The sequence below is a fragment of the Uloborus diversus genome, chromosome 4 (assembly GCF_026930045.1).
Source record: "Uloborus diversus isolate 005 chromosome 4, Udiv.v.3.1, whole genome shotgun sequence".
In the NCBI taxonomy this organism is placed as follows: domain Eukaryota; kingdom Metazoa; phylum Arthropoda; class Arachnida; order Araneae; family Uloboridae; genus Uloborus; species Uloborus diversus.
The window spans coordinates 53,887,019-53,902,231 of NC_072734.1; the positions used below are offsets into that span (position 1 = coordinate 53,887,019).

Consider the following 15,213-nt stretch of genomic DNA (forward strand, 5'->3'; position numbering starts at 1 on the left):
GAATTTCTAATCCTTCACCAATTTTTCATCAGTGTCTTTATTGGTACCACATAAAAGTTGAAAAAATGGCTGACAGTCCTTGGGTCCAGGTCTGCAGATGGCGTAGAGCCTATTACGCTGCCCTGTTAGAAAAAACCGCAACGTCAAATAATTTAATAAGTCCAATTTAATAAGTCCATGCATGGCCCCACTTAATTCTTATAGGGCGTTTCAATCGCTGAAACCCATGGCAACAAAGAGGGCGCTACTGGGCACCCCTGTTTTCATCACTTTGCTAATGATTGGTGGATGCAGGGGTTCCCAGTGGCACCTCTTGCGGTCAAAACGGGCGATGTCCAACCAAAAATATAAACAAACTTTGAAACATTGATTATGATTGGTGGATGCATGAGCTGTATTGAAACGCTGACATTGATTGATGGTTGCATGAGCAGCATCGGTTTAACACAGAAAAGTCAAAAATTGTCAAGGCCCGTCAGCGTATTTAGTGGGGCCATGGTCCATGATAAGTCCAAGTGATAAATCCTAGTGTCTCTTGTGAAAATCCAAGTAAAATTTGAAATATATATAACCAAACATTCAACAAAGTACACAAGTATCCTTAAGTCATCTTTTGCCACCTAATGTGAAGTAGTATACACAATCACTCCTCATAAATGTTCATTTGTAGTTATCATGACCTATATACGTCTACATAATATTGTCTGAAGTAAAAAATGCCTTGGGAATAAAATAATACTACCATTTTGGAATGTTGAAGTGATTATAAATATTATGTGTATACAGTAAAACACATCTGGGGAGGGCACTGACGGGACAAAGAGTGCTTAAGACAAGATTTTTATAACCTTATTTGTTTACTTATTTTATATATTTATTTTTACTGCATCTTTACATTATTTTAGTATCTGCATAACTTTTCAATATATACTATTTTTTTAAATGGTTGTAAAGTGAAGCACCGTTCATACGTTTCTCCTTTATACGCTTTAATCAATTATGCGTTTTTTAAATTGTTCCCTACAGAGTCTAATACACATTAAACCTATACCTATTATACTTTTTTCCATTTGTACGTTTTTTTCATACAGTCCCTTCAAAAACGTATAAACGGTGCTTCACTGTATAAGAATCAAAGCTATTTTAGCAGGTTAAGTTACATCAAGTGGCGTTTCTGAGCTCCTGTTTGATGCACTAACGGCTGTAAACTTTTGGAGTCATCATTGTCATCGAATTCTAATTTGATGTATCTCATATGAATCCAACGCGATGAATGCAACTTGCTATTGTTTCAGCTTCAACTCCACTCTAAGCGTACTTTACCCAGCTGGAAACATCAAACCCTCAAAACATCAACTGTTTTCAATAATTCGCTTCTAGTTTAAACGTTTTTCGGCTCATTGATCAAATGCTTTATAATAGTAGCCGTCTGTAATGCATTTTGAAAGCTTAATTTCAGCGTCTATAAGGTTGGCATTTTGACGTTGTGTTTTCTAGCAAGATGGTCTTCATATTTTTAGATGAATATGTTCAATAAAAATTCGCATTGTACACAAGGAAACCACATTTCTTTCTTAAACAAACCTTTTACCCAAAGGCAGGTGCCAATGTAATATAACACTGGTACACTGGTTGTCATTCAGGCTCTTATCCGGATTTTTAAATCTTTTGGGTCTGATTGCTTTCCGGATGACATCATCCTTCAACTTCAAGCCATTTATGCTAGCCTCTAAACAAGATTCTTACACGCCTTTAAAATATTTCACACTAGAGCAGCTTTGTGTCCATAAATTTTAAAGCTTCATCCTTCAGAAATTTATAAAACCAGTGGGAGTTATCATCTTTATAAATGTATAATATAAACTTTCCAAAGTTATTAATCTTTCTGATTCAAGACTTTCTTTAACATTCCATGTTAATCGTTTGATTTCATGGAGTTCATACATTCCGTGAAAGGTTTTTGTAATACCTTGATAAATGAAATTAAAAGAATTAAAGCTATTTGCGACAGAAATGAGTTTGTTTCTCAAAATTTTAGATCGCTGAAAATTGCTTCAGATTATAATAAAATACCTCCATCATTTTATTTAAGTTGCATTAGAAAAGTAGGAAATTGCCCTTCAGAATGAAGTATAGCGCAATTGTATTGTTGCGGAAAGGACACCTAAGCTATGAGATCTGTTGGAATACATCCTGAAAAGTTCTAATGTAATTATTGCTTTCCAGTTTTTAATTACCTCTTCGGTTTTATTTTACGCCTCCAGTTTCAGTTTGCTGTTGTTGTTTTCTTGCTATTCTCCTGCCTGGCACTTGCATGTCACGTTACCTTATCGTCTATTTTACTTTACAATGGTCAGCATTGTTGTTTGTGTTCTTTCTTCATCAGATTTGAACTTTTGCTGTTTTTTTATTATTTTGGTTACCGGCGCACTTTTGCAGTTTAGTTATTTTGATCCTTTTAATATAAGTGAGATCCTGTGTTAAAAATAAGCTTGCAATGCATAAAAATATAATCTCGTGTTATTCTGTTCTTATATTTAAGGCATAATAGGTATTATTCAGTCTGTAAACTCATACGATGTAAAACGGGATAGCATGAAGAAGATTAAATTTACACTTTTCAAAATGAATAATTATGTAGGGGAAGACCGCTTTTATTGGAACACGGCTTAAATTGGACCGGGGGCTTGAAATCTAGATTAGAGTTCTGTGCTACACTCTGCCGGTGAAAAAAAAAAGATTTGTGTCTGAAACCTTTGAGGATGAAGTTTCGTCACATTTCGATCTGCATAGCTTGAGTTATGATGTGATTTGTGTTGAAAACGTGTTCGATCTTATTTTGAGAGCTTGTATCTAGTAGAATAATATTAAAATTTCTGAACTGAGAAAATTGCTTTTATAGTATTATAAACAGTATTTAATGGGGATTACAGCAACGTATTTACATGCACGACTGGGAAACTTGTTGACAAGGAAGAAATAAAAGAATAAAAAATGGCGTGTTTTCTTTTATTGGACATTTTTTGAACACGTACACTAGTCCCCTTTTTAGAACACTTTTTTGGGTCAGTTTCCAAAACACTTCTAGAAACAGTTTGGAATATATGTATAGTTCAGCCCTCTTTTTAGAACACTTTTTAAGCACTTATAGGATAGCATTAAAGACACGTTTTTGAACACTTATGCTAAACTGTTTGTGGCACACGTTTAGGCACAGTTATACTATAGGATGCGTTTTAGAACAATTATTTAGCAATAATATCCTCTCAGAATACCTACTACACCGGTGGCGGTTACAAGGGGAGGGTCATGAGGGTCATGACGCCTCCTAAACAGTCGACAATAGTATCCGTCCACATTGTGTTCTGACCTTTTATGAATAAAATGTAAACGGTTTCAGTAGTCTTTTCATTTCATTAATTATTTTCGAAAGTAAATATTTGAATTTGAAATAGGGGAGGCTGGGGCTGGAGGGGACAAATTCAGGTTTTCTTTTATTTTCTATAAAACTTTCAAAATTGAAATTATTGTTTCTAAAACAGTTTATAAAGCATTTCATTGTCTATTATAAGAATATAGTAACAAAGATGTAACGCCTATAATTTGTTCAGTACAATGAATTACGGTAGGGTAATCCGCTGTCCCTTTCTGCCCCATCATCGGGATTGAAAGGGACATATTTTGGGGATGAAAGGGACACAACAAATAACAGTACTTAATGTTGCAGCACAATTTTCTTTGTGTGAAAATACTTTCCCAAACAACAGCATATTCAATGTCATATAAAAGAACAAATATGAAAATTATTAAATGAACAAATTTCTAATTTCTAATGAACAAATATGAAAATTATTTAACACTAAATGAACTAATATCGATTGGAAATTGAAATTGTGCATTCATCCTTGCTGTGCCACCCAATTTCAAAGGCGGCGGCAACTTTGAAACAACATCATTCATATCTACGATGCTAGTGTCTTCATTGTCAGGAAAACCGAATTTCCAACATGTATGACTTTTCCTAAGGAAAGTTACTTTCAGTTCGTCTGTGTCGGGATTATCAACAACCTTTCCTACATAATGATGCACACAGGATTTTCCTAAAAATTTCACTAATACAAAGTCATTTGTCTGGATATTTGTTTTGTTCACAATAAATTCATCATAATCACTTGTTGAATCCAATGCTTGAAAGCTGTCGTCATCATCACTGTCACTAGATGAGATTGTGAGAAGCTTCCGTTTTATTCGTTTCGGACGGTCTTTCTGAATATTGTAAGAAGCACATTTACTTTTGCCTTTACTAGCAACTTTTGCTAAACATTCTTGTTCCACTCTTTTTTTTTCAGGTGTGTCTGTCAAAATTCGGGACGAACCCTTTTTTCGACCTCTACATGCCTTTCTTGGTGCAACCTTAGGATAAGATCGGATCACTTCTATAGAGAGATGCTTTGTATCATTAGAAGACGGGACTGGCACTGCTAAATCCAATAATGGTTTCTCGACTTATTTTGATGTACCAGGTTGCGATACATCATTTTGGCTGGGAGAAGTTTCTGGGGCTATTATTGGGTTTGGTCTGTTTGTAACGTAGGTACTCAAAAAATCCTCCTCAGTAAAGATTTCTTTATTAAAAGGATAAATGCCACTTTTATGAAAACCGGACTGAATGTTCGATCTTGTGAAGGCCAAAGAAAATGCAATGCCTGCAAGTTCGGCCACATTATAAATGGCTATGGTTTTGCCAGGGTTTGTTATCATCCAGTTATTGGCAGCAGCATCGTATCTACCTTTAAATGGGCCAAAGACAGAAACATCGAGTGGCTGCATTCTGTGGCTACAATGAGGAGTAAATGTCAAAATTACTATCCCATTTTCCTTGGAAAACTTTATGATTTCGACACTTATATGTGTTTCACTATTGTCTATTAGTAACAATATTGGATTATCTGGGGTACAGAAAGAATATTTGGCAAGGTGTTTAAGAGCTGCAAGAAAGTTATCACATGTCATCCATCCAGTCTTATACACCAATCCAAGGCTCTGTGGAGGTGCACCATGAAGCATAAATTCCTTGTAATTGGTTCTTGGAAAAATAAATACAGGTGGCAAAGTATTTCCTATGGCATTTATAATACATAACATAGTAACGAGTTGACCCCTTTCGCCTGATGTTATTTGTGAAACCTGCTTTTGACCACGTTTTGCAATAATTTTGGGTGGTTTATGTACAGTTGCAATCCCGGTTTCGTCAGCATTATAAATCCTGTCTGCTGTAAATTTGTAGCGATTCATTACTTCTTCAAGTTTCTCATAGAATATTCTGACATTTGAAGCATTGAAACTTGTTGCTCAGGACAGACTAGTTGGCTCAGGAGTACGGAGAGAGAGATCCCCACTTCGTTTCGTAAATCCATTCAGCCAGTCATAGCCAGCTTGCTTTGTGCTTTTCCAAACATCCGGAATCAGTGGCGATTCTATAAGCAAAGCATATTCATAAGCAAGTGTCCTGGTTTGCACAGCAGTTAATCCATGACTAATTTTTGCAGCTTTAACTAAATAAGAAGCTAATTCAGTTTCTTGTTCAGAAGTAAACACTCTTCTATTGCCAATGTTTGGCTTGTGAGTAAATTCTTTAACTTCTCCCATGTCTTTATACATTTTGATTTTTCGTGCTAAATATGATTTAGCAATCCCATATTGTTTAGAAACTGATCTAACTGATTGTCCATGAACTAGAACTTCATTTACAGCTGCTTCCATCTCAGATCCAGTCTTTCTGACTCTATCTGTCCTCCTTTTTGTAGTTACGTACCATATTTGCAACTAAAAAAAAAAGTTGTAAAATTTGTATGTCTTAATTTGATTTTATTAAATTAATAAAATATACCAGCAGTTTAAAGTTATTTAAATTATACATTAACAAAGCATTTTTTCATAATTTATTATTAAAATATAAATGCAAAATATATTAATTATTGAAATAATTTTAAAAAAAAAGAAAATTTTAAACACAAGCATAATTTTTCTGAGGCGTCCCTTTCAGCCCCGATGATAGTGTCGCTTTCAGCCCCAGATTCATACATTACATACACCACATGGCTGCTAAGCCTAACTTTCTGTCCTGTGAAAATCGCTTATCACAGATTTTTAGGTATTTAATGTACTTTTAATTAACACACAAAGATTTTTTCTATAACTAAATACACTTTGGTTCTGAAACAAAATATAAATAGAAGTATAACTTACTTTTTGATGATGAAAATTAACTTCAGTATTTGCAGATAAAAATAATTGTTATGTTGACAACTTGACTTAGTCTACCAACTATAAACATCTGGCTCCCTCTGTTGGCAGTAAATGAAAACTTTTATTTACATCAGGTTTTAAGAAATATATAATGTCCCTTTCAGCCCCTGTCCCTTTCAGCCCCACTTTCCCCTACTACACTTTTCATTGCTATGAAATTAATTTATATCGTTAATGCCCTATTAGGTGCTTTATTCCAGGTCGATTTGGTGCTTTTTATTAATACCCAAGCAGTTTCAGAAATTTTTTGAAACCAAAACCATAGTTTCATTCATGGTGGGGGGGGGGGTCATTATTCATCATGACCCCCCTGAAATAGTAGCATGTATCCGCCCCTGTACTACACAAGTATAAGAGAATTTTTAGAAAAATTAAATATGCACTAAAATCCTAAATTCGCGTATTTTGGAACTGCAGGCTGACGATGGTTTAGGCTTTGTATGAATCCAATTATTAATCAGCATAGCTACTATGAAAATTTAAAATACAGAGATATTTCCAAAACAATTGAATAGTTTACAGCAGAACTGCACATGAACAATGTGTACTAATGAAAAAATTTGCAGAAAAATGTAGTATACAATATTACTTACTACAAAAGCTACATCTTAATATATAAAAATCTTCTGCGCGAACGTTTGTCACCATAAGGCTTTTAAACGGTTGGATCGATTTTGATCACATTTTTTTGTGTGTAATTAAGTTGTGGCAAGCATAGCTTCGAAGAGCGATGGATCGAATCCGAAATCTTTTTGTTAATTAATTAATTAATTTAAACATTGGATGGTTATATCTTCTAAATGATTAATATTTATTTTAGCCTATTGTTGAGCGAGAACTGAAATAAATATTTAACCCGTTGCCAAAGGACAATAAGAAAGCCAGCTCTACTTTTTGTAATGAAATTTCTTACTGTGATATGTCAATTGAGAACAGATAAAACGTAGAGAGTGAAGCCTTCATTTCTTGAAAACAACGATTTTAGGTCCAGTAATATATTTTAAAGTAAAGTACTGGAAGAAATCTCGGCTCAAATCCATCTGAGTTTTGGCACCAATGTTAAGAATACTTTAAGGATTATGAAACTAAGCAGTACATTATTAAAGGAAAAGATGATGGAATTAAAAGACAAAACAAATTTTATTTTCGTCCAGATAAATTACAACAGGGTAGTTCTGTACACAAAAGATGAGTGCAGTGGAAGATCTTTATCTTTGGTGGGAAGAACAAATTTGCAATATATGAAGTTTTAAAAGTTTCCGTTCAAAAGATCGGACTGCTAATCCGTCGGAGTTGGCTTCGCTCACTGATCGGCTGGATTACAGTAACACGGTGGCTTGGCGACTTTGGCTGTAAACAATAGAGTTGCGTGATCATTTGTTTACATTTTAAAGCTACTGTTAATGTAATTTATCATATTTTTTGTTTATTTGGCGAAATATTTCAAATTGCAAAGAATTGCTTTTAGTTTTTAAAGAATTTTTAGTCATTTTAGTTGAAGAATGTGTTTATTTTACACCGGGAGGAAGGGGGAAGGGAGATATGAGTGATTTTTGCTTATTCAGAGAACTGTTTCTATCTTGATCTTTAAACAATATCCTTTCGATTGTTTTATTCTTTTTTATATGGGGGATGTTGCAGCGGGATTTCCCGTTTGTTCTAGAGGGGTAGTTAGTTTTTTACACTTAATATCTGAGGACGCTTTTTATCCTTTCAGTATGGCTGAAGTAACAAACCATCAAGTACGCGAGAAAAAATAGTTAATAAAACAACTGCTCATTGGGTATTAGATAAATCAAGTTGTAATAAGTGTACACATTCTGACACCAAGCAGCTTAAAACATTTTCTTTTTACTTATTTTTTCAACAGAACAGTTCAAACACTTGATAGTTTATTGAACTTTTTTAACTGTTCAAGTTACAAAGTTAAAACAAAACAACGTCTGTCCTCTAGTTTACATTTAAAATATTAATTTCCATATTTTCATTTTTAAAGCTAATCCATACTGTAAAAAGTAAACAAAAATGTATAAACAAAAGCTTATCATAACTTTAATTCGTTGCTTCATAACTTTCATTTTCAAAAAAATTAATTTCAATAGAACAAAATCTATAAGCCTTATTTGTTTGAATTCATGCTACTTAACTATTCGGTACAATCTATTGCTTAGTTTCTGATCAGTAGTTTTCTTTTAAATAATGTAAATGCAGTGCAATTCTTTAATGACTAATCATTTCCTTGTAAGTTCACTACAGAGATCAGTGCTGGATCTGGGGGCGATGGGGGGAGCCAAGACCCTTGCTCCCGGGAGGCAACTTTTGGGAGACAACAAATCCACTCTATTTCCGTGTTTTTTTTTTTTTTTGAAACTCAATATTAAACTTGAAGGAAGATAATTAAGGGCAGCAGTTTCAAGATTTGCCCCGGGTTCAGAAAAATTATAGATCCAGCACTGATAATTATCAATAAATAATTATTTTTAGGTCCTTGTGCAACAAACGTGTTCGTGAAAAAAATAAATAAATAAACACTTTACTTAGTCGTCAGTGGCTGGCATACACTTTTAGTTTAGTAACCCTCTTTTTACCATTAGTAGGGACTTTATCCAAAACATTTTATTTATTTATTTTTTAAACGAAAACAAAAGATAATACATTGAAACATGAGCTGTGGAAGAAAGTATAGTCCAGTCAATGAACACATTGTAGCGTGCATGGATATGCGATAAATTTTTGACTTCAGAATATTGTTAGGGGTAGTTAGTAAGTAAACATACTAAAAGTCCCCGACCGTGGGGGTGAGCTAAAGGTGGGAGGGAGGGGGGAAGAAAATTGTGGGTTTTTCGAGAAAATGTCAGAAACGGTGGGAAAAAGGCGTTTAAAATAAAAATTCAAGCTAAATAAACTTACTATGAAACTGTTTCTACACATATTTGTCAAATTTCCAATAATTTTCTGGGTATATGTTATAAAAAATCGATAATTTTCAGAAAAATTCTCTCTTTTTGTCAAATATTTGCTCCTAGTGCCTTGAGCTTTAAATTTCCTTCAATTTGATATGCTACTTTGTTATATTTTATTCAACCAATCAAAAGTTACAGAATTTAGCTGCATTAGTCAATGATCGTAGAGTTGGAATATGTTGGAAGCTAAAAAAAAAACTCGACCGGTCACGTCTTAAAAACCAAACCGGCCACACAATGTTTGCACCAATGATTTTTCATACACAAATCATTTCTATTTTGAAGCAATTAGTTTGCAATGTAAAAACAATACCAAGTTCTCACATAGTATTACATGTTGCCTGTCTATCAATAACAAAAGCCATTATTAATTTCACTATCCTAATCGTACCCCTCAAGAACTTCCAAGCACAAACTTATAAGCTTATACAAAAGGTTTGTACACACCTTTCGGGGGGGGGGGGTAGGAAAAAGGCAAATGAATTGGTAGTTCTTATCGTCTGCAGCTGAGCCTAGAACGTTGCTTCATTGATTTGATGTTAGACTCCCAGATACCTCCAAAATGAGGTGCACTGGGTGGGATGAAATGCCAGTTAATAAACAATTCTGAAGCAAAGTCCTGAACTGATGCTGATTTAAGAATTTCCATTTGACTGTATAAATAGTTTCTTGCACCTTTAAAGTTAGAGCCGTTATCAGTATATATGTCTGAAGGTTTCCCTCTTCTCGATATAAATCTTCTGAGGCACGCTAAGAAGGAATCTGTACTTAGTTCGGACACAACTTCAAGATGAACTGCTTTTGTCGTGAAGCAAATGAATAAAGCAATGTATGACTTTGTGGTAACCCTTGTTCTCTTGAGATTTGGCTTCGTTATTATCGGCCCTGCAAAATCTATTCCCGTTTTGAGAAATGGTCTGGAAGGAAGAACGCGATCTTTAGGTAAATCTCCCATAATTTAGCACATGATTTTCTTCTTCATCTTGAAGCATGTCAGACAACGCTGAATATTTCTTCTGACTTTATCTCTTCCTGATATCAGCCAAAACCGCTGTCTAATGAGTGAGAGTACAACTTGTGTTCCTCCATGAAGAGAGAGTTTGTGATAATAATCTATAATTAAATCCGAAAGATGATGATTTTTAGGAAGTAGCATTGGATGTTTTTGATCATTTGACATATTAGAGTGTTTAAGTCTGCCGCCAACTCTTAAAATACCGTTTTTGTCAAGAAAAGGATTCAATGATATTAAGGAACTTTTAGCTGGCAAACTCCCTTTAGTTTGAATAGCATGAATTTCCGATTTGAATTCTGAATCTTGGACCAACTTTACAATGCGAGTTGTGGCGTGAAGTAATTCTGATGTCTTAAGAGAACCTACTTTCCGATTATTTTTGTCACATTTTGCATTTTGAATAAATCGTACGCTATAAGCAACTACTCTAGAAAGCTTACTCAGCGAAGAATAGTTATGAATGAAGTTTAACTCGCCTTCTACTTGATTAGAATAACTTGCCGTTTTCACTGACACTTCTGAGATTTTTTCTTTTTCCGAAGCTGAATGATTTTGTGGAGGGATAACTATTGGCGAATCTGAAAGCCAAGAAGGACCTTTCCACCATAGTGAATGATTAAGAAGTTTTGAAGGCATGAGTCCTCTTGAGGCACAATCACAAGGGTTCTCTTTGCTTACAACGTGATGCCAGGCATCGACTTGAGTATTAGTATGAATTTGCGATATCCTATTAGAAATGAAGGATTTCCATTTATGAGGTTCGGAATTTATCCAATCAAGCACTATTTGGGAATCCGTCCAAAAGAATGACTCATCTACTTGAATGGCAAGATTTTCAACTACATTCTTGTAGAGTTGGCTTAACAATACAGCTGCACACAGCTCCAAACGAGGAAGCGTTATTGTTTTTAGTGGTGCGACTCTGGTTTTCGCGGCGATTAAACTAATCTTGACTTTCTCGTCTTCAAACTCTGATCTCATGTAAAGGACAGCAGCAAAAGCCTTTTGGGAAGCATCGCAAAAGCCATGAATTTGAATACATTTTACTGCAGAATTTTGGATGAAGAAATGTCGTGTCATTTGAATATTTTCAAGTATCGGAAGCTGTGAAGCAAAACTTGTCCATTCTTTAAGGATACTGTCTGGGAGTGGATCATCACATTTTGACTTGCATAACCATAATTTCTGCATCATAATTTTAGCTAAAACTGTAGAGGGTGAAATGAAACCGAGGGGATCATAAATTCTAGCAATGCTTGACAATAATTGCCGTTTTGTGGTGACTTTTTGAGCTGGATTTAAATGAATCGCAAATGTGTCTTGATTTGGATCCCACTGAATGCCAAGAAGTTTCACTGACTGATCTTCAGCAATATTTATAGACTGTTCTGTTCCTTTTAGTTCAGGAGGTAATTTTGAAAGAATACTTTGTTCATTTGATATCCATTTTCGAAGAGTGAATCCACCTCTTCTCATTAGATTAATTAAATCACTCATGAGATTTTCAGCTTCCTGAATTGAATCGGCTCCTGTTAATAGATCATCTACGTAAAAGTCCTTCTCGATAACTTTTGAGGCTTTAGGAAAATTCATCTCTTCATCTTCAGCAAGTTTTTTAATAGTTCTTATGGCTAAATACGGTGCGCAAGCAGTTCCGTAAGTCACTGTCTTCAATCTATAGTCTTCAATCTTTTGATCGGGATTTTCTCGCCACATAATTCTCTGAAAATCAGAATCTGAATGTGAGACAAGAATTTGTCGGAACATTTTTTCGATATCAGCCGCAAGAGCTATGGAGTGTATTCTGAAATTTGATAGAATATAAAATAGATCAGTCTGGAGTTTGGGTCCAGCATGCAAAACATCATTTAGCGAGATGTTTGTTGATGATTTAGCTGATGCGTCGAACACAACTCTTAATTTTGTGGTGCTGCTATGTTCTCTAATTACTCCGTGATGTGGCATATAAAAACACTTGCGATCTTCTACTATGATCTCTTCTGCTTGCACTAATTCCATGTGGTTTAAGGATAAATATTCCCTCATGAAATTCTTGTATTGATCATACATGCTAGGATTTTGGATTAGTTTCCTTTCCAACGACAGAAATCGTGCAACCGCTTGATCTCTCGAATTTCCAAGACTTGGTTCTTCCTTGAATGGCAGTTTGACTTCATATCTTCCAGTGTCATCTCTAGTTGTAGTTTCTGAGTAAAACTTTTCACAGTTTGCGTCTTGAATGCTTAACTTTTCTTTCTGAGGAATAGATTCCAATTCCCAGAATTTCTGAAGAACTTCATCAATTTTTACACTGGAATGGTGACTCAATTTGGTATTTTCTTTACCTTCATATAATTTGGACGATACCCTTCCTGAGAGAATCCAACCTAACTTTGATTGAATAGCTGTAGGTGTGTCTTTTCCACCACTTATCTTGCGACCTTGAATTATGTCAAAAAATACATCTGCACCTAATATTATGTCTATGTTTCTGGAGATGTAGAAATCAGGATCTGCTAACTGCAAACTTTCAATGTGTGACCATTTATGACTAGAAATAAGGAAATTTGGTAATTTCGTAGTAAGTTCTTTAACTATTAGTGCTTTAGTAGAAAAGGTTTCTGAATTAAACCGTGGAGTAAAGTTTAAATTTACTAAGTAATTGGACTTTCCAGCAACTTGATTACCAGTTCCTATGACTAAGTGATTAGTTGAAAATGTTTTTAGATTAAGTCTATTACAGCATTCTTCAGTCATCAATGAGGTTTGAGAACCACAATCGAGTAAAGTTCTACACAACTGCCAATGTCCTTGAGAATCCTTGACTTTGACTAAAGCTGTAGATAGCAGAATATTGCACGAATTATTCAGACCAGTTAAAGCTAGACTGCTGGACTGAGAATTATTAACTTGAACAGACTCACTTGACCTCTGTGCAGAATTATCGACTGAAAGGTTCGATTTGTATGAAGAATCATGTAAGAGAGTGTGTTGTCTTTTAGAACAATCTTTGCAGTGAAAAGTAACTTTACACTTCGAAGTATCGTGATTAGCTCTCAAGCAGTTAAAGCAAAGTTTATTCTTCTTCGCTAGATTCCACCGTTCTTGAGGGCTCAAATTTTTGAATTCTGAACATTTGAACAATGCATGATCTAAATTGCACAATACACAACTTCTACGATTTACGTTTGTTACGGAATTATAGCTAACTGACTTCTTGGATTTCAAAAGTTCCTCTTTGGGATAGTTTTCTTTGCAGGTTTTCATGCTTCTGGCATGCTTTTCTAAAAATTCAATAAATTTCTTATACGATGGAATTTCTTCATCTTCTAATGTGAGCTCCCACTGTTTTCGGATATTATCATCTAAGCGTTTTTCGAGAAATTGAATAATGATTAATTCTGAAAGTTTGTCTAACTCAAATCCCAACGTTTTTAGATTACGAATTGCTTCATTGCAAGAATCCAAAATATCCCGAAGAGATTTAGAAGTCATCAATTTGACTGGTTTAATGCTAAATATTTTTGAAACTAAAGCATATGATAACTCTCTTTTGTTGTCATAACGACTAATTAACGTTTCCCAAGCTTGAGAATAATTATTTTCTGTGATAGGAAAGCCCTTTATTAGTCGAGCAGCTTCTTCTGTAACTGATGCATGCAAGTATTGCAATTTTTGTAGTTGACTTAAATTAGAATTATCATGAATAGTCGAAATGAAAATTTGTTTAAAGCTAATCCAATTACTTATATTTCCGTTAAATGCTGGAAGATCGAATTTAGGCAAATTTATGCTCGTACTTGTTTGAAAAGGTCCACTTCGCGATGGTAATGTAGACCGATTATCTTTCTCAAAGTCAAGCTTAATTTTTTCAATTCTGCTTTCAATATCGAACTGAAGATTTAGAATTTTATCTGAATATTCTTGGCTAGCTTCTATTTCATTTTCGAATTCATCCATATCTTCGATTAAGTTTTCAACTTCTGCATCAGCGACTTGAATTTGATTTAGCTTACTATTTAATTGCAGCTTGAATGTGCTTAAATCTTCCACAGTAACGTCTTCATTATTTAACTGCTCAGAAATTTTATTCAGTAGCTTAGTTGTTACCGCGCGAATAGTAGCTCGTTTCTTTTTTGCTTTTTCATACGCAGATGCAGCTTTAGAAGTCATGGTTTATCACAAAATGATAGATAGAATGAGAATAAATAGAATAGAATGTCTCTATATCATGCAATAAAGTCTAATAGAATAGAATGTGTATCTTCGGTTGTAAACCAGGGGTCGTGAGTTCGATCCTCACTGGTGGCTCCAAAATGGTTGAGCATGGCGGGCTACGTGACTTTTTTGAATTGTAGAGCCGCTTACTCTTCGTTGTGAATTCGCAATAAAATATACTTGCAATAACTATACTGAAACATTTATTACAACACACGAACGTAACATTTAACATAAATTTAGAAATAAATATGACTTAGAATGATCGAGATATTTCAGAATGAAAAGAATGTGATGCAGCAACGCTGCTTGACTTATCGCTACTCAGTAATCTTTTTGTTCCATCAAGAAAATTAAATTTAAACGTTGCCACTCACACGAGCGATGAGTCAAGCAGCGTTGCTGCATCACATTCTTTTCATTCTGAAATATCTCGATCATTCTAAGTCATATTTATTTCTAAATTTATGTTAAATGTTACGTTCGTGTGTTGTAATAAATGTTTCAGTATAGTTATTGCAAGTATATTTTATTGCGAATTCACAACGAAGAGTAAGCGGCTCTACAATTCAAAAAAGTCACGTAGCCCGCCATGCTCAACCATTTTGGAGCCACCAGTGAGGATTTTGATGTTTCGTTTATGAATGGAACTGCAGTTAAATCTCATACATCAACACTAGTCCAGTTAATGAGTGCTCAAAACAGGGG

At 34.6% G+C, this 15,213-nt stretch overlaps 1 protein-coding gene across 1 annotated transcript; it reads right to left on the reverse strand.

Moving 5' to 3' along the window:
• Positions 1 to 6: 6 nt before the first annotated feature.
• On the reverse strand, positions 7 to 14,460 carry LOC129220576 (uncharacterized). Its single transcript, XM_054855008.1, has 3 exons — positions 14,088 to 14,460; positions 11,427 to 12,632; positions 7 to 122 (listed from the first exon to the last, which is right to left on the reverse strand). Exons 1-3 carry the CDS (start codon positions 14,458 to 14,460, stop codon positions 7 to 9), a joined length of 1,695 nt encoding a protein of 564 aa, XP_054710983.1.
• Between the last annotated feature and the right edge of the window lie 753 nt (positions 14,461 to 15,213).